The 19,216-nt window shown below is 36.7% G+C and overlaps 2 protein-coding genes across 2 annotated transcripts; one reads left to right on the top strand and one right to left on the bottom strand.

Annotated features, from left to right (window-relative positions):
• The first annotated feature begins 733 nt into the window (after nt 1-733).
• On the top strand, nt 734-6,623 carry LOC144959929 (uncharacterized). Its single transcript, XM_078892787.1, has 3 exons — nt 734-867; nt 1,919-2,273; nt 6,107-6,623. The coding sequence occupies exons 2-3, from the start codon at nt 1,938-1,940 to the stop codon at nt 6,308-6,310; spliced, it is 540 nt and encodes a 179-aa protein (XP_078748913.1). The 5' UTR covers nt 734-867; nt 1,919-1,937; the 3' UTR covers nt 6,311-6,623.
• A 5,353-nt stretch (nt 6,624-11,976) lies between these two features.
• On the bottom strand, nt 11,977-16,044 carry LOC144959879 (uncharacterized). Its single transcript, XM_078892696.1, has 3 exons — nt 15,799-16,044; nt 14,270-14,621; nt 11,977-12,236 (listed from the first exon to the last, which is right to left on the bottom strand). Exons 2-3 carry the CDS (start codon nt 14,600-14,602, stop codon nt 12,039-12,041), a joined length of 531 nt encoding a protein of 176 aa, XP_078748822.1. The 5' UTR covers nt 14,603-14,621; nt 15,799-16,044; the 3' UTR covers nt 11,977-12,038.
• Between the last annotated feature and the right edge of the window lie 3,172 nt (nt 16,045-19,216).

Here is a 19,216-nt window from a genome sequence, read left to right as displayed (position 1 = left end):
TTATGAAGAATTGAAATGTACTGCAAAGCGCTCCTAGGTTGTTGTTTTTTTGTTTTGATTTGTTTTTTTCATTAAATATTGCTCAAAGTCGGATGATTATTTTTTTGTATTAGGGTTTTTATAGGTCTTAGTAACGGTATTTTTTGTTTTTCTTATTACTAATACTTTTCCTAATACTTTTAATTTTTAATACTAAGGTTAGTTAAAAGTACTAGGTTTTATATTTTTTTAGTTAGTTGAGGGAATATTTGGGTTGTTTCTTTTAGCACGAGGGCCTTACAGAAGGCCTCCTGTAAAAATAGTCTTAGTAGGTTATAAAACTCACCTCGACAATTTTACAAGGCTACAAAACAGTAATTACTATGGAGAATTAACAGATGTAACCTAAATCTGAATGTGTTATGGTTAGTTGAGGGAACATTTGGGATGTTTCCCTTAGCACGAGGAGCTTACGGAAGGCCTCCTATAAAAATAGTCTTAGTAGGTTTTAAAACTCACATTGACAATTTTACAAGGCTGCAAAACAGTAATTACTATAGAGAATTGACAGATGTAACCTAAATCTAAATCTGTAGGTGTTATGGTTAGTTGAGGGAACATTTGGGATGTTTCCCTTAGCACGAGGAGCTTACGGAAGGCCTCCCATTAAAAAAAAATTGACTTAGTAGGTTTTGAAACTAACCTCGACAATTTCACTAGGCACCAAAACAGTAATTACTGTAGAGAATTGACATATATAACCTAAATCTGTGTTAAACAGCAAGAGATAAAATTCGTGAGAAAAGTGTAAAACACAGAGACATACGATTTCCAATATAAGCAGATGGAGTCGGAATGGATCTTTCTTTTCGGGACAGGCTAACGGAGGTAAGCTTTGAACGTTGATGTTAGCGTAAATTAAAATATGTTTGTGCGGCTATGTGGTTTATCTAATGGTATGACACTCGCTTTCGGATCGGAGGGTCCTGATTACGAGCCTAGCTCGGCGCATAGTTGAGTCCTTTAAAAAGGCTCTTTACTCGCATTCTCTCACCGTACTCAGGTGTAAAACGAGTACCTGACCGTTAACAGCGTTGTCTCTGCCCGATAAAATATTGTAATATCGCCTAACAGGCTTCATGTCTCGTTCTACTTGTTACATGTTGCTGTTGTTGGTCAAGGATCCTCTGTAAAGCGCTTTGAGCACGTTCAGTGGATATTGCCCTAAATATAAGCTCAAATTAACATTGATGTGAGCGTAAATTAAAATGTGTTTATAGCCTCAAAATTTAGCCTCAAGACGATATCATAATTCGGATGGCAGATATGAAACATTTACGTGTTTATTAGAAATCATTTCTGTTATAAGAAGACATAACTATTGTGATATAGAGCCATAACTTAACACCATTCCGCACTGCGTAAACACGAGTATATTACATTAATGTTTTGTATTGAAGTTGTAAACAATAGGATTCAATAGTCTGATGTCACGTCCGCCCAGCAATCAACAGTTTGGTTCTAAACAAAGAAAATTAGTTATCATCATCATCATCATCATAATTATCATCATTATAATGATTATCATTATCGTAATCATCCTAATCATCATCATCATCATCATCATCATCATCATCATCATCATCATTATTATGATTATCATCATCATCATCATCATCATCATCATCATCATTATTATGAGTATCATTATCTTAATCATCCTAATAATCATCACCATCGTCATACTCATCATCATCATCATCGTCATCATCATCATCGTCATCATCATCATCATCATCATCATCATCATCATCATCATCATCATCATCATCATCATCATCATCATCATCACCATCATTTCCATGCGATTAAACGTTAGAGTGTGAGTAATATCGACGGTAGTAACGTTACACATTTAATTTTTCTTCCTTTTTTTCAGCTACATTTCCTTCTTCACCATGTACCTTCTTTTGCTTGCAACTATTATTTGCACGTCAATCTTTGAAGGCGATGCCTTCTCCTGCTGCCTTCCAGAGACCTTAACAACGACACAAGAGGCTAAATACCATCATCTTGATCTTGTCGAAAAGATCACTGCAAGCTACACAGAAGGCAAGGTTCTCAAAATACTACCAGGCTTTGATTTGCTTCTCGACCTGAATGACAAAGTGAAGTACAAGTTCCATAAAGATGGCACATGTGAGAAGTCCGAACTCGAACCATTCCTTTTCATGCAGGAGTGTATTCCTGATGGCTCCAAAATAGTACCTAATCCTGAAAAACATAGTGGCAAAGTAAGTCAATGCAAAGTGTTTGTCTTCTCCCCCCCCCTCCCCCCTCGAATCGGTATTATTCCATCCCTCTCCCTAAATGTGACCCTTCGCCTCAAGTCGGGTTGGTTAACATGTTGAAAATTAAATTTATAGCCAGGAATATCAGACTTGTGTTGAGTGTGTATGGTTTTATTGATACCATATTTTAGGGCTGCTAATGCTAACGATTTATATTTGTGACCAGTTTAACATTTAATTCGGCTTTTAAGCATTTGGTTCGTTCCGACATAATACCGTTTTGAGACGATGGGTCACATTTTTGGGTGCTAATGCCAACAATTTAATTATTTGACCAGTTTAACTTGTAATTCGGCTTTTAAGCATATAATTCGTTCCGACATAATACCGTTTTGAGACGATGGGTCACAATTAATGATATCATGTTTATAATAATAATTTTTGACGTCAGATTATAAATCGTTAAATTTAACTAAAAAATCAGATTCTTTAACTGTCTCATTACCAGCCATTTTCAAGATTTTCCCCAACACTTCACACCCAACTAACACAAAAAAATATTTTTTATCACTCAAACACAATAGCAGTAAGTTCTTGCCTCACATATTATCTTTAGCAAAACATGCTCTACAACACACTGATCATTTTCTTTACAAATTTTTGATATAAAAGAGAAATTTGAATACGAAATATGTTAGTTGTATCGTAATGAATATGACAATTTTCCTATAGTTGGTAAGGAGAGGGTTAAAAAGAATTATTATTCATATGTTTTTGAAGAATATTTTTTTCCAAATATCATGAGGAAATTGGAATCGATTGAGGGGTAGAATACATGACTTCTTACACAATTGCGCTTTCGAATTCGAACATGTTCCCAATGCGGACTCGCAAGCTCGTGCAGCGGTTGGAAACAGGACGGAATACTCTTCAACAGTCGTAAATTCACTTTCTTCCTAATGACGCATGGTAACCTAGTAACACTGGCTCTAAGCTATCGGAACAATGGCGGAAGCCCGTATGAAATATTTCCCCGGCGAGCATATAAGCGTATTCAGAGGAAAAAAAAACATAAATTTGATTATGTTTTGACTTTTACACATTCGGATCACAAGGTATATGAAAAGTTCTAACCAGCATGAAGAATAAAAAGTAATTATTTTCTTTGCTTAGAACCAAGATGGCCGCCGTTGCCGGGCGGCGTGACATCAGACTACTGAATCCAATTTCATAAAGCAAGAGTGTAAGACTCGTATTTTATACGTGTAGTATTTCACGTGGCTCGAAGGTTCAACGGCACGTGTCTCGTCTCGTCACAAAATTCAAGCGTGATCGGTGGCCGAATAGGAGACCATGATCGTGGAATATTCTTCTCCCGGCGTTGTGTCTTTATGAAAGTCACTTTATCCGACTCGGCTCATGTAAAAATGAGTGGCTGGCTAAAGACAGTGAGAGAGATTGTAAGATTATTAGTAGAAAAAAGGACACCTAACGGGAGTTGTACTTTATGAAGTGGAAATATGGTTCCAAATGACCTTCTGGGGGGAGTAAATGGAACAAAGAGAAGTGCATTGAGTATGGTTGATTCCTAGAAATGCGCTATATAATTGTCCCTATCTAAAAACAAGTATTATTTGGGACGTCAGAGTTAACGAGATATATGGAAAAAGATTTGGATGAAAAAATTAGCAGAAGAAAATCGTTTTTGTCACTTGAAGAAATTCTATCCATTGTGCTCAATCCATGGATACCTATTTGCAAGTCTGATATCCCAAACAGTTATGTTGTAATGGAATATACTATCAAACCAACGCAATATATTATCATTCATTATAACAATGTTAAATCAAGCCCATAATTGTAATCGGTTATCAGAACTGCAAATATGTGCACCTGGTGCTCAAGAAAACATCCAAAAATCCATGAAATCTGTGTTGCTTTTTAAATCGCATTTGGCGTTTCCTATGTTATGTAGATAAGTCATTCTTTGTCTTCCTCTAGCTCTCTTTCCTTCGATCACCCCAGGTGTTACCAACTTTTCTATTCCGTCTCTTCTCCACACATGTCCCAGAAACCGTAACTGCCTCTTTCTGATGGTATCGATCAATATTCTTCCCTGTTTCACCTTCTCCAACACTTCCTCGTTCGTATACCTGTCTGTCCATGATAGTCTCAACATTCTTCTATACACCCACATCTCAAATACCTCTAACCTACCTTCTCGTACATTCTTTGTCAAGCGTCCACGTTTCACAACCGTATAATAGGGTATTTATAACATATGTTGCTCTACTTTCATTCTGGTCTTCATCTTTAGGTTGTTGTGTATTTTCCTATTTTTGGCTATGAATTTAGTGATAAGCATCACAATCAGGCCCACTTATCCCAGCCCCCTCCCTCGGATTATAATTTACAATTTTTGACCTTTTATTGCAATTTCTGAGTCAGGACCAGACCGACATTGGGCGGATTAATCCGAGCTTTGAAATATGTGACCTCTCGTCTCAAAACGGTATTTTGTCGGAACGAATCATATGCTTAAAAGCCGAATTACAAGTTAAACTGGTCAAATTATTAAATTGTCGGCATTAGCACCCAAAAATATGGTATCCATTATCCTCAATAAAACATACATACTCAACACAAGTCTGATATTTCTGGTTAAAAATTCAATTTTCAACATCTTAACCATCCCGACTTAATACCGTTCTTGAGGCGTAGGGTCACATATTCAGTATTGATCAAAAACACCCGAAAGTACAATTTCTTATAAAATTACAGTTCTGACGTTGTTGCTAAGTGCGCCTATGAAAGTTATAAATGCATTAGCAATGATTTAACATTGTTGTAATGGGAAATATGTGTGACCCATCGTCTCAAAACGGTATTATGTCGGAACGAACCATATGCATAAAAGCCGAATTAAATGTTAAAGTAGTCAAAAATAAAAATTGTTGGCATTAGCACCCTAAAATATGGTATCCACTCTCCTCAATAAAACATACAAACTCAACACAAGTCTGATATTTCTGTCTATAAATTAAATTTTCAACATCTTAACCATCCCGAATTAATACCGTTTTGAGGCGAAGAGTCAGGTTTGGTTTGGGTGTATTTCCATTACTACAATGGATCCATAACAATAAGTGTCCGTCGATTTTTTATTATTATAGATAGAATACGCTTGGCCAAGGAGTTCACAACATTGCCATCCGGAAATATAACGGACCAACACACAAACTCTGTGTAACCATGAACTTTCATAGTCTGGTTAATACAGTTTAGTGAGAACAACTCACAAACGCGGATGGCAAAAACAATAACAGAGGCCTGAGTGACGTCATCTGCTGTATACTATCTATACTAATGCACTGTGGAACTTAACATAGATTGAAAGGAATATTTTGAGTATTGAACTGTCAAAATAGTAAAGTCTCAGATAGGTGCGCGCTAATGAATCTGGCAAAAGGGCTGCCAGATGGCGATTCCTCGGAGCATAGTTGAGTCCTTGGAAATGGCTCTTAACTCACAGTCTCTCATCGTACTCAGGTGTAAAATGAGAGTACCAAGCCGTTAACAGCGTTGTCTTTGTCCAAAAAAATGTAATATCGCCTAATAGACATCATCATCGCCCGTCCCCGACTTCTATCCGTTTCTTAAAAGAATTGATTAATGTAAATATTCTTTTATTTTTATTTTTTCCTTTTTCGTCATCATCATCATCATCATCATCATCATCATCATCATCATCATCATCATCATTATCATCATCATCATCATCATCATCATCATCATCATCATTTGTATGTTTGTTTATTTTTGTTGTTGTTGCACAGGGAATCAAAACTTGGAGGTATTCGTTGGGCAAAGATGAACAAGTATGGACGTTTGACAGCAATTGCAAACCTTTGATGGCCGGTGAGAAGAAAGCGCACTGGAAGGACTTTATATACTTCGAGTGGAATTCCATTAGCACCGAAATAGATCCTGCTGTATTAGAGCGAGATGTCTCTAATTGTAAATTAAAAACCGAAGACTGATGTTATGAATTTCCAATAGGGAATGAGATTAGCGGAAGAGTAGCATCCCTTGATTGGACGTCACTTTACAGAGAGAACGTCAATTTGGTTTTGAAGTGTCTCAAGCCGCTTTCACCGGAAGCGAGGACGAGAGACGCATGCGCACAACCAACATGACGTTCTCTCTCTAATAATTTTTTTCCGCCGGTGACGTCACAGACTATGGGTGACGTCCAATAAAGGGACGCTACTCTTCCGCTAATCTCATTCCCTACAAAGTTTATTGTTGAAAAAGCGCTTTATATTAAATTTTGTATTTTCTGTGAGTTCAAAATATGTTTTTCGTCCATTCGTTTTTTTAACTTAATATTGTGCATGTTCATAATGAAGCTGATAGTTATTGTGAGTGAATGATTTGATTGTTGATAGAATGATGGTTTTAGCGGTAGTGGTGGTCGTTGTGATGATGTGATCGTGCTATTAATGTCGACAATGATGATGGTGATGATGATAATGATGATGGTGATGATGATGATGATGATGATGATGATGATGATAATATTAATAATAATAATAATAATAATAATAATAATAATAATAATAATAATAATAATAATAATAATAATAATAATAATAATGATGATAATAATAATGATAATAATAATGTTGGTAATGATGATGATGATGATGATGATGATGATGATGATGATGATGATGATGATGATGATGATGATGATGATTGTGATGATGCTTATTATTATTATAATTATTTTTTGATTTAGTGCCAGCATCCACAAATAGTGCTCAGAGGTGCTTTACAATTTAATTTTTTAATTTTTTTTTTTTTTTGGTCTCAAACAAGTTCATTCATTCGACTACGAAATCACCACAATTGTCACACACACACACACACACACACACACACATCTTGTTTGAAGTTCACATAGAATCACGAAAAGGAGAATGAAAAAGATCGGTTTTTAAATGCCGTTGGAAGACTGGTAAATTTTCACATTGACAGGATTTAGGTGGTAAAGAATTCCATATTGTTGAAGCAGAAAATGCAAAACCACCCTCAGCAAACTTTGTTCTTGGGATGTTTTTCTCCATTAGTGAAGAACTGGCAGGTCGCAGAGATCGATTTGGTAAATATTCCCCCTAAAGGCATTCAAGGCATTCAAGTGATGTATGGTGAAGGCAATTGGATTCAGTAGTCTGATGTCACGCCGCCCAGCAACGGCGGCCATCTTGGTTCCAAACAAAGAAAATCATTACTTTATATTCTTCATGCTGGCTAGAACTTTTCATAATATGCCTTATGATCAGAATGTGTAAAAGTCAAAACAGGATCAAATTTATGGGTTTTTTTCCTCTGGGATAAGCTTTTATGCTCGCCGGAGAAATAATTCATACCGGCTTCCGCCATTGTTCCGATAGTTTAGAAGCCAGTGTTACTAAGTTACCATCCGTCATTAGGAAGGCAGTGACGTTACGACTGTTGAAGAGTATTGCAAGCAAAACATGCGTATTTGTATATGACGTTTGACAATGAGTCTCTCTATTAATTTTGAAATGAAATGAAGGTTCGAGACTTGCCTGTAGTTTTTAAATTGATCGCTGTCAAAATTGTTATTTTTTAAGAGTGGAGTAATTAGAGCTTCTTTGAAGCAGGTTGGGATGTCTGCATTCTCCATAGACCTATTTGCAATCGAAGTGATAGCAGGTGCGACATCCTTTTTACACATTCTTTCAAAAGCCACGTTGGTACAACATCAAATCTGCACTGTTTATTTGGTGCTTTCTTAATTAATTCACTAACCTCTTCTATTGAAGCAGAGCGGCAATTGGATAATGAGCATGATATAGGTGATATGCTATCTTGATATTCAGAGGTGTTGACTGTATAGATAGAATGCGCTTGGCCAAGGAGTTCACAACATTGTCATCCGGAAGTATAACGGACCAACACACAAATTCTGTGTAACCATGAACTTTTATAGTCTGGTTAATACAGTTTAGTGAGAACAACTCACAAACGCGGATGGCAAAAACAATAACAAAGGCCTGAGTGACGTCATCTGCATACTATCTATTGTCCATGCTGGATCGAATGATCGCAATTTTTGAATTAATCATTGAAGCGCCATGCAAGCTCTGATTTGTTTTGGTGCGATGGAAGTAATTTTTCCCGACTATCAACTTTCAGCTAACCGTTCAGGACATTGAAAAAAGCTTTTTACTGTTGCCTTTACTATCGTTCACCTCGTCTCTAATAGATTTTCTTTTGGTTTCGATTATCAGAGTGTTAGCTGATGATGATGATGATGATGATGATGATGATGATGATGATGATGATGATGATGATGATGATGATGATGATGACGACGACGACAGCGACGACGACGACGACGACGATGATGATGATGATGATGATGATGATGATGATAATGATGATGATGATGATGATGATGATGATGATGATGATGATGATGATGATGATGATGATGATGATGATCACGGTGGTGGTTGTAGTGCAGGTGACGGAGGTTGTGGTGATGGTAATTATTGAGATATGAGTAATTCGGTCATGGATTTCTTTCACACCCCGACACTCTCTTGGTCATCTTACCTGGATTGCTTCAGTTCTCCCAAAAATCCACACTTCATATGAGGCAGGATATAGCAAATTCTCATCTGATCGTTGAAAAGGAATAGGCATCAGTAGTCGTGACGTCACTTCCCTCCATAGTAACTTAGTAACTGGTTCTAAAATAGCGGACCTATGGAGGACCCTCTTATGAAATACTTCTCCGACGAGGATAAAATGTATCCAGAGGAGAAAATAATTATAAATCTGATGATATTTTGAATTTTATACATTCTGATCACATGAAATGTGAAAAGTACCGATTTTCTTTGTTTCGAACCAAGCTGTTGGTTGCTGGGCGGACGTGACGTCACACAGATTATTGAATCATATTACATACCGTGTATCGATTTAGGAATCTCACCACCCTTATCTATAAACAATGGATTTGTAAGGTGTGAACAACTGGAAAACCTACCCGCCGGATTATCTACCATTTCCTCTTCACCCCAACCTTGAACACCCACAGGTGTTGACGGACATACCCATCAGTAGCTTGTTTAAACCGTAGCCATATAGATAGTATGCGCTTGGCTAAGAAGCTCATAACATTGCCATCCGGAAGTATAACGGACAAACACACAAAACTCTGTGTATCCATGAACGTTTATGGTCGGGTGAATACAGTTCAGTGAGCATTACTCATAAACGCGGATGGCAAAAAACAATAACAAAGACAAGAGTGACGTCATCTTCGAACCATCTATAGATAGAATGCGCTTGGCTAAGAAGCTCATAACATTGCCATCCGGAAGTATAACGGACCAACACACAAAAATGTGTGTATCCATGAACATTTATAGTCGGGTGAATACAGTTCAGGGAGCATTACTCATAAACGCGGATGGCAAAAAACAATAACAAAGACCTGAGTGACGTCATCTTCGAACCATCTATAGATAGTATGCCCTTGGCTAAGAAGCTCACAACATTGCCATCCGGAAGTATAACAGGCCACACACAAAACTCTGTTTAACCATAAACTTTTATAAACTGGATAATACAGTTAAGTGAGAATTACTCATAAACGTGGATGGCAAAAAACAACAACAAAGACCCGAGTGACGTCAACATCATTCTATCTATAAGTTAGCGATGGCTACGTTTAAACCCAGCTGAAATTAAATTCATTCACTTTATGGAGCAAGCATATGTGACCCATCGTCTCAAAACGGTATTATGTCGGAACGAACCAGGTGCTTAATTAAAAGCCGAATTAAATGTTAAACTGGTCAAAAATATAAATTGTTGGCATTAGCACCCTAAAATATGGTATCCATTCTCCTCAATAAAACATACAAACTCAACACAAGTCTGATATTTCTGGCTATAAATTCAGTTTTCAACATCTTAACCATCCCGACTTAATACCGTTTTGAGGCGAAGGGTCACATATTCTAAGAGCAAATTGCCTAATATTATCTCTTGTGTTGTGTAATTATTTCATGAAAAGAATAGATCAACAAACTTAGTTTATTATTATTTGTGACCCCTGGCCTCAAACGGTATTATGTCGGGATGATAAAGATGCTGAAAATTGAATTTATAGCCAGAAATCTCAGACTTGCGTTGAGTTAGTCTGTTTTATAGAGGAGAATGAATGTTATAATTAAGTGCGGAGAATACCAACAATTCAAAATATTGACCAATTTAGCTTTAAATTGACTTTTTAGCATCCGGATCATCCCGACATAATTCGTTTTGAGACGAAGGGTCACATTTCTTACTACTTTATCAACTTAATTAATATATACGTTGCCAGAAAAACAATCTGGAAAATAAACCTGTGGCGCTGTTTCAATAGATAGTTCGAAGATGACGTCTCTCATGTCTTTGTTATTGTTTTTTTTGCCATCCGCGTTTAAGAGTAATGCTCACTGAACTGTATTAACCCGACCTTAAACGTTCATGGATACACACAGTTTTGTGTGTTGGTCCGTTAGACTTCCGGATGGCAATGTTATGAGCTTCTTAGCCAGGCGCATACTATCTATACGAACAAGAAACGGTAAACCGTCGAAAATTTGCAAGCAAGTACACTACATTAAATTAATACTTGCTAAGTTTGATTTAAAAATCTTTGATTGAGACTTCGTGCGGCTATGTGGTCTAGTGGTATGACTATCGCTTTCGGATAGGAATGTCCTGAGTTTGAGCCTCGATCGGTGCATAGTTGAGTCATTGGAAAAGGTTCTTTATTCATATTCTTTCACCGTACTCAGGTGTAAAATGAGTACGTGGCCGTCAACAGCGTGTCTCTGTCGAAAATATGATAATTCCCTAACAGGCGTCATGTTTCGTTCTACATGTTCCTTGTTGCTGTTGGTCAAAGACCCTTTGTAAGACGCTTTAAGCACGTTTAGTGGATATTTCTCTATATAATAGCTCAAATTATAATTGTTGTTTGCCGGGTTTACCAAAATCGTATATAATTACGGTGTCGAAAGTTTCCAAACTTGCGTATTATTTTTAGCAGTGTTGTGTGACTCGCGTAAAGATGTGTCCCGTACGTTGGAAATCAAATGTTAATGGTTTATTGGGACATAGAGGAAACAAACTAGGGGAGAAAGCACTTAGTCATCATCATCATCATCATCATCATCATCATCATCATCATCATCATCGTCATTATCATCATCATCATCATCATCATCATCATCATCATCATCATCGTCGTCATCATCATTATCATCATCACCGGTGCTTTGTTGATCGTCTTATTATCAGTGTTATTGTTATTATTTTAAGTATTCTTGTTACTGTAATAAAGATGATAATTGATGATGATGATGATGACAATAGAAATTCAATCATCTTCATCATCATCACCATCATCATCATCATCATCATCATCATCATCATCATCATAATCATCATCATCATCATCACCATTGTCACCATCACCACAACGACCACCACCACCACCACCACTAAATCTATCATTCTATCCACCAACAAAACATTCACTCACACAAACGTGCACAACAGTAAGATACAGAAAAAACCCACAGAAAAACATGTTTTGAACTCACAGAAGATACAACATTAATTATAATGCGCTATTTCAACAATAAACTTCATTGGAAATTCATAATATCACTCTCAGCTTATTAATTGACAATTAGTAACATCTCTCTCTAATAGATCAGAATCTATTTCTGTGCTAAAGGGAGTCCATTCCCAGTATATAAAATCCTTCCAGCCCTCTTTCTTCTCACCGACCGTCAAAGGGTTGCACTTACTGTCAAACGTCCATAACTGTACATCATTGTCCAGTGTATACTTCCAAGTTTCGACGCCCTGTTCGACAACACACACACAAACAAAGACACAATGTCAGACAAGCATATTTGAATAATAACAATAATAATAATAATAACAATAATAATAATAATAATAATAATAATAATAATAATAATAATAATAATAAATAGATAAATAAATAAATTCCCTTTATTCGTCCCTAAGGGCAATTTTTTCTTTAGGAATTATTCTAAGGGAAGACTGGAATAACCCAGGCGTTAGGGGCAGTGCAGCACCGCATATTCTGGGTGAGGATCCTGACCACCCATAGTGGGAAGGGAGGTACATGCTGTGTCTTCTATCCCCGCATACCCGTTTTCCAATTGTTTCCTGTCGTTGTCTTGGAATGAGATTACTTAGTTTTGTACTGACACTGGCCGGAGTTCCTTGGCTGGGAGGGAAACAGTCGAATGAATTGTTATAGTTTTAGGAGATGCTATTTTTTTCCTTGTAAATCATCTCTCTGTTATGCATTTTATTATGTTCAGTTTACATATTATATTATATGATTTGTAAACATTTGAGTGTATTCCTCTTAGTTGGGACCTGTGCTTGCATCTGGATGAGACTTTGAGGTGATCTCAATCTAAGTACTTTGACGGTGTGCTTTTGAAATCTACATCCCCTTCCTATTTGAACCAATTCTCCTTTGTCTCACCTTTTCTTTTGTGCTTTAATTGTAATTCTATAACTTTTTACTATCCCATTTTCTTTCTTTTTACTGGCGCTGACATGACCTTAATGTGTTGCAAGTGTCGTAAAACCCTTAATAAAAACAAAATAAACAAAACAAAACAAAGCACCGCAAATTAAGCTATGGCTAGATGACATGCTCGTGGCCACACATTGGGGCAGGTAGTCCCGTTTAGGTACGAAGCAAAGACCATACCGCTGAGTCACGCTGTCTCACAGAATCTATTTGTGACCCAACGTCTCAAAATCGGATGGACCAGATGCTAAAAAGTCAAAGTAATGCTAAACTGGTCAAAAATATAAAACGTTGGTATTTATCACAGTAAAATATGATATTCATTCTCCTCTATAAAGCATTAAAACTCAACGTAAGTCTGATCTTTCTGGCTACAAATTTCATTTTCATCATCTTATCCTCCCGACTTGATACCGTTGTGAGAGGAGAAGTCACATTTAGAATCTATTCTTTAACCCTCCCAATACCACCAATTTCCAAAAATTTCCCCAAACCTTCACACCCTTCCAACACAAAAAGAGACATTTCTTACTCAAACAGAAGGCAACAAGTACATTCTATACATAATATTATTCGACAATATGAACTCTATTACAGAATGTCAAGTTTTTATAGCTATAGCAGAAACAAATGAAATCTGGACGAGAAAAGTGACGGTTGAATTTGAATCGTAAAAAATGTGAAGATTTTCCAATGGGTAGTGAGGAGAGGGTTAAAGATAAAAGAAATGGCCGTCGAAATTGGTCCGTGCAGCCCATGTAACAATTTTGTCATAGAGCACAATCTGTGGTTTTGAGATGAAAACTTATCGAAAACTCCTGCGTGTGCCGTATACAGAACACAGAACCAATAATGACGTACTGGAAGAACTTTTCTTGAGCTTTTATATTTTATTGAGGTTTTATATCGCGCAATATCCACTAAACGTCCTCAAAGCGCTTTACAAGGTGTCCCTGGCCAGAAGCAACACTTAACATGTAGGACGAGAACTCGCCTGTTAGGCGATATTATTACATGTTTTTTTTCCGCACATAGACAACGCTGTTAACGGTCAGGTGCTCATTTTACACCTGAGTACGGTGAGAGAATGTGAATAAAGAGCCTTTTTCAAGACCTCAACTATGCGCTGAGCGAGGCTCGAACCCAGGACCTTCCAATCCAAAAAGCGAGTGTCATACCACAAGACCACATAGCCTCACTAAGAGCTGCAAGAGTTGGGACGAGACGAGACACTATGCCGTGAGCCGCAAAGAGCCATATTTTAATATACCTAAAATACAGTTTCGAGGGGGTGGCAGAAAAATTCTTTGCATTGACCCACCTTGCCATCATGTTTTTTAGGATTGGATACCAATTGTGAGCCAGTAGGAATACACTCCTGCATGAATAGGAATGGTTTGAGTTTGGTCTTTTCACACCTGCCATCTTTATAGAACTTGTACTTCCTTTGGGCAAGACGGTCAAACAGCAAATCAAACTTTGGTAGTATTTTTAGAATTTTGTACTTGTTGTAATTTATAGTGATATTTTCGACTAAATCAGGATGTTGGTCTACAGACGTTTGTGTCGTTGTAAAGATCTTTGGTAGGCAGCAGGAGGCATCTCCTACGACGCTCGAGGTACAGATAACAGTTGTAAGCAAAAGGAGGTACATGTTCAAGAGTGAAACTTAGCTGAAAAAAAAGGAGAAAAGTTAAAAGTGAACCACAATCTCAAATTGACATTATAACTACTTCTTTCTTTCAATGCTTCGCAATATGACTTACAGTCTAGACCTTAATTGCCTGAAAATGATGATGATGATAATATTACTTGTGATAATAATAGTAGTAATGATATTAATAATAATAATAATAATAATAATAATAATAATAATAATAATAATGATAATAATAATGATAATATTAATAATAATAATAATAATAATAATAATAATAATAATAATAATAATAATAATAATAATAATAATAACAATGATAATAATAATAATAATAATAATAATAATAATAATAAAAAAATAATAATAATAATAATAATAATAATAATAATAATAATAATAATAATAATAATAATAATAATAATAATAATAATAATAATAATGATAATAATAATGATAATGATAACAATAATAATGATAATTGGCATTGTCGACTGTCTTTACAACCTCAGAGCCCTTTATCATTTCAGTGCAGAGGAATTTCCTATTCCAGACTTTGATGTTATTTTTCTGTTGTTGTTGAGGTCTATTCTAATGTTTAGAGCAGGCTGGTGGCTTACAAACTTTGTAGATTGTAGATGCGTTTTATTGGCAATGTTGTGAGTTTCTTAGCCTCGCGCACAGCGTCCATATTGGTACGTTTTATATAGATAGTATGCGCTTGGCTAAGAAGCTCATAACATTGCCATCCGGAAGTATAACGGACCAACACACAAAACTGTGTGTATCCGTGAACTTTTATAGTCTGGTTAATACAGTTTAGTGAGAACAACTCACAAACGCGGATGGCAAAAACAATAACAAAGGCCTGAGTGACGTCATCTGCATACTATCTATATCCGACTGGCGGATGTTATGAGGTTTTGAATAAACGCATTGCATCAATACACGCTCTTCATTTGTTTGTGATAGTTTTGTCGTTGGCTCCGAAAGATAGTTCGAAGATGAGGTCACTCAGGTCGTTGTTATTGTTTTTTGCCATCCGCGTTTATGAGTAATGCTCACTGAACTGTATTAACCCGACTATAAACAGTTTTGTGTGTTGGTCCGTTATACTTCCGGATGGCAATGTTATGAGCTTCTTAGCCAAGCGCATACTATCTATAAATTTAGTAAAGTCATGACGATTTTACCTTGTTCTTTGTTGTTGGCCTCTCCTGTATCGAATTATAAAATCCAAATTGAATTACACAAACCCCGTTACTGACCCTCCAAAGCCTGTGTACGTTGTTTCCCGTATTAAAAAAGCCTTTTTCCCGGAGTGTATACAATCGTTGTTTAAAACACAATAGATAATTGTTGTGATTAGTTGTAATCCAATGACAACCTTTTCTTATCTACTTTGTTTCTTGAATGCACACAGTGTCGAGGTTGTATGAACCATAGAATTCTAGGTGAATAGTAACAGATGGGCTGATCAGTATCACACACTAGGGACGCACGTCATTAGCTCTTAACCCTCTCGTGTTCAGATTCTTTTTGGGGAGTAGATAATGAGTTCCCTATTTGGCCATGTCAATCATGTAGACATCCTTTGATGATATAAGTGTACCCTTTGATGTCTGCAGTCGCCTTTTTGTTTTCTACGGTCACTCATGGCTAAACTCCGCCCAGAAACGATTTCATAGGTCCGTCCATTACCAGATTTCAAACTTTTGTTCTCGTGAGTTCTTCAGTTTTTTGACCGAAGAACGATTGGCTATTGAGCATCTTGACCCTTCAACGATTGGTCGTTCTGACAGCTCACGTGTCAACAGCCGTCAACAATACATTGAGTCATCGCTGAAACAGTGGAAGACGCTCATCGCATATTTGCGTCACAATCACCACGCTGTTGAATATATTATCCAGGCAGGGTTAGTTGATAGGTAAAAAAGCCAAATTATGTTCTAGTTATATTTGAAAGAAACAAAGTATATCACTCATCTCGTCTCATTGAGATATAAAGAATGATATAAAAATCAAGAAAATCGGAAATTGGGCCGATAAATTAAAAAGTTGCTTAAAAAAGCTAAAATAAACAAAAGCAATTTTTAAAATCAAATTTATTCGTAAAACAGTTGGTTTTCAACCGATTTTTCTGAAATGAGGACCAATGTTCTTTTTACAAGCAGATTTCAACAATGTGACTTTCAAATTCCTCAGAATTATATTTTTGACTTTTAGATTTTAACTTTTAGGCCTACTTAAAAAGGTGTTATATTCCTTGCATAACAATAGGTAAATACATGGACGGTGAGAAGCGTCTTTGTTTCGGCCAGCTGGATAGATAGCCTGTGATTGGTCGAAGACTTCCAGACGCTTGATTCATAATTCTACACGAATGGACGGTGGCGGCATATCAAAGAGGTGTACCAAATTTATTTACCAACAACTTTTCTTAGTGCTAAAATGACAAAGTAATAATTTCACATCAGAAAAAAATAACTCTGACGTTCCTATCTCTTTATTACAATAAAAATGATAACACGAATGACAAAATCGCCCCACAAATAAGGGAGTTATAAATTATTCATAATATTTTTTAAAGTTTACAAAAATTGTTATCAAAGTCATTTTTCAGTACCAAGTCGTAATTTGTCCCCGATTTTTACCAAACAAAGTGCAATGTCAATGATTTTCACCCGCAAATAAAATAGGATTTAAATCGCAATTTCTACAACATATTTTATTTTCTATCGGCAAATCTATCAAAATCAAAGCTGAAAACATCCTACGACAGTGACAGGGCCTGTCATTTCCTTCACAACGATTGGATTTTACTTACTGAGACCAGTTTTGGCTACCCCGCCCATGAGTATTACGCCGTTGTCGGTTTTTGCCGGGTTGAATCTTAAAGAGTTAAGGCTCGTCTAGGTCGGTGTGACCCAATCCATACGTCAGTCGCACAGGATTTTTGCTGACATACGCAACGTGTTACACACCTTGTTACACACGTCAACTGTCCCGGTCACTGTCTCTCTATTCTATTTTTCGTCTTGCTCACAATAGTGATTACTTCTCACTAAATTATATCAATCAGACTATTGAAGGAACAAAATTGACGTCATCAACTCTTTGTTGTTGTATTAAGTCCACCATTTTGGTTATTAGTTCTCACTGAATTATATCAATCAGACTTTTAAGGTTCAATGTTACTCGTAGTTTTGTGTGTCGGTACGTTATTTCCGGCTGGCGGATGTTGTGAGCATTTTACCTAAACTCATAGTATCAATAACCATCCAAGCTATTCGCAACATATGTAGTAATAGCTATAATAATGTAACATAAGATATATATATATATATATATATATATATATATATATATATAGAGAGAGAGAGAGAGAGAGAGAGAGAGAGAGAGAGAATAGTGAGAGAGAGAGAGAGAGAGAGAGAGAGAGAGAGAGAGAGAGAGAGGGGGGGGGGGTATGCTGTATACAAAAAAAAAACAAACAAACAAAACAACAACTTGCACTATATATACCGCCATATTCACTAAAGGTGCTCCAATTACTTCATTAAGGGTCCTTGACTAACAGCAAAACATGTTAGACGAGGCTTGACCCCTGTTAGGCGATATTAAAATTGTTTCCCGACAGAGACGAGTTACACATTTTACACGTAAACAAGGTGAGAGAATGCGAGGAAAGAGCCTTTTCCAAGGACTCAATAAGGCGCGCTCAGAGCGGGACTGGAACCCAGTACTTTCCGATCCGAAGGCGAGTATCATACCACAAGACCACATGCATAGCCACAATAGAAAGTGATGAGAGAGAATAGATTCAGATAAATGATATGTATTGAAGGAGGAGAGAGCGGATAGAGCGAGTAAGGTTCTTATATATATATATAGATAGATAGATAGATAGATAGAATGCGCTTGGCCAAGGAGTTCACAACATTGCCATCCGGAAGTATAACGGACCAACACACAAACTCTGTGTAACCATGAACTTTTATAGTCGGGTTAATACAGTTTAGTGAGAACAACTCACAAACGCGGATGGCAAAAACAATATCAAAGGCCTGAGTGACGTCATCTGCATACTATATATATATATATATATATATATATATATATATATATATAATATATATGAGAGAGAGAGAGAGAGAGAGAGAGAGAGAGAGAGAGAGAGAGAGAGAAGGAACCAAATCGATGTCACTCATCTCTTTGCTATTGTTTTTAGACACCCATTTTTGTGATTTCTCTCTCTCTCTCTCTCTCTCTCTCTCTCTCTCTCTCTCTCTCTCTCTCTCTCTCTCTCTGTGGCATATCACTTGGACGTAGCCTCCCACACAGTCCTTCGGAAGAAGTCTCTGTCTTGTGCCCATCTGCCACATTCTGTCACGCTGTTGTTGAGCCATTCCTGTATATCCTGTTGCCATCTTCTTTGTGGTCTTCCTCTGCCTCTTTTGCCCTCCGATTGTGATTAGGTCTCATTAAATTATATCAGACTATAAACGTTCAAGGTTCCATGTATATTTGTGACCTGAAGCTGGCTGGCTGTCAAATTTGTGAGTATTTTACTTTAACACAGAGCATCAAAAGAAGGAATGAAGTTGACGT

Source organism: Berghia stephanieae, chromosome 14 (genome assembly GCF_034508935.2).
Source record: "Berghia stephanieae isolate SIO BIC M18660-M18661 chromosome 14, UCSD_Bste_1.3, whole genome shotgun sequence".
Classification (NCBI taxonomy): domain Eukaryota; kingdom Metazoa; phylum Mollusca; class Gastropoda; order Nudibranchia; family Aeolidiidae; genus Berghia; species Berghia stephanieae.
This window is presented reverse-complemented; position numbering and strand designations above follow the sequence as displayed.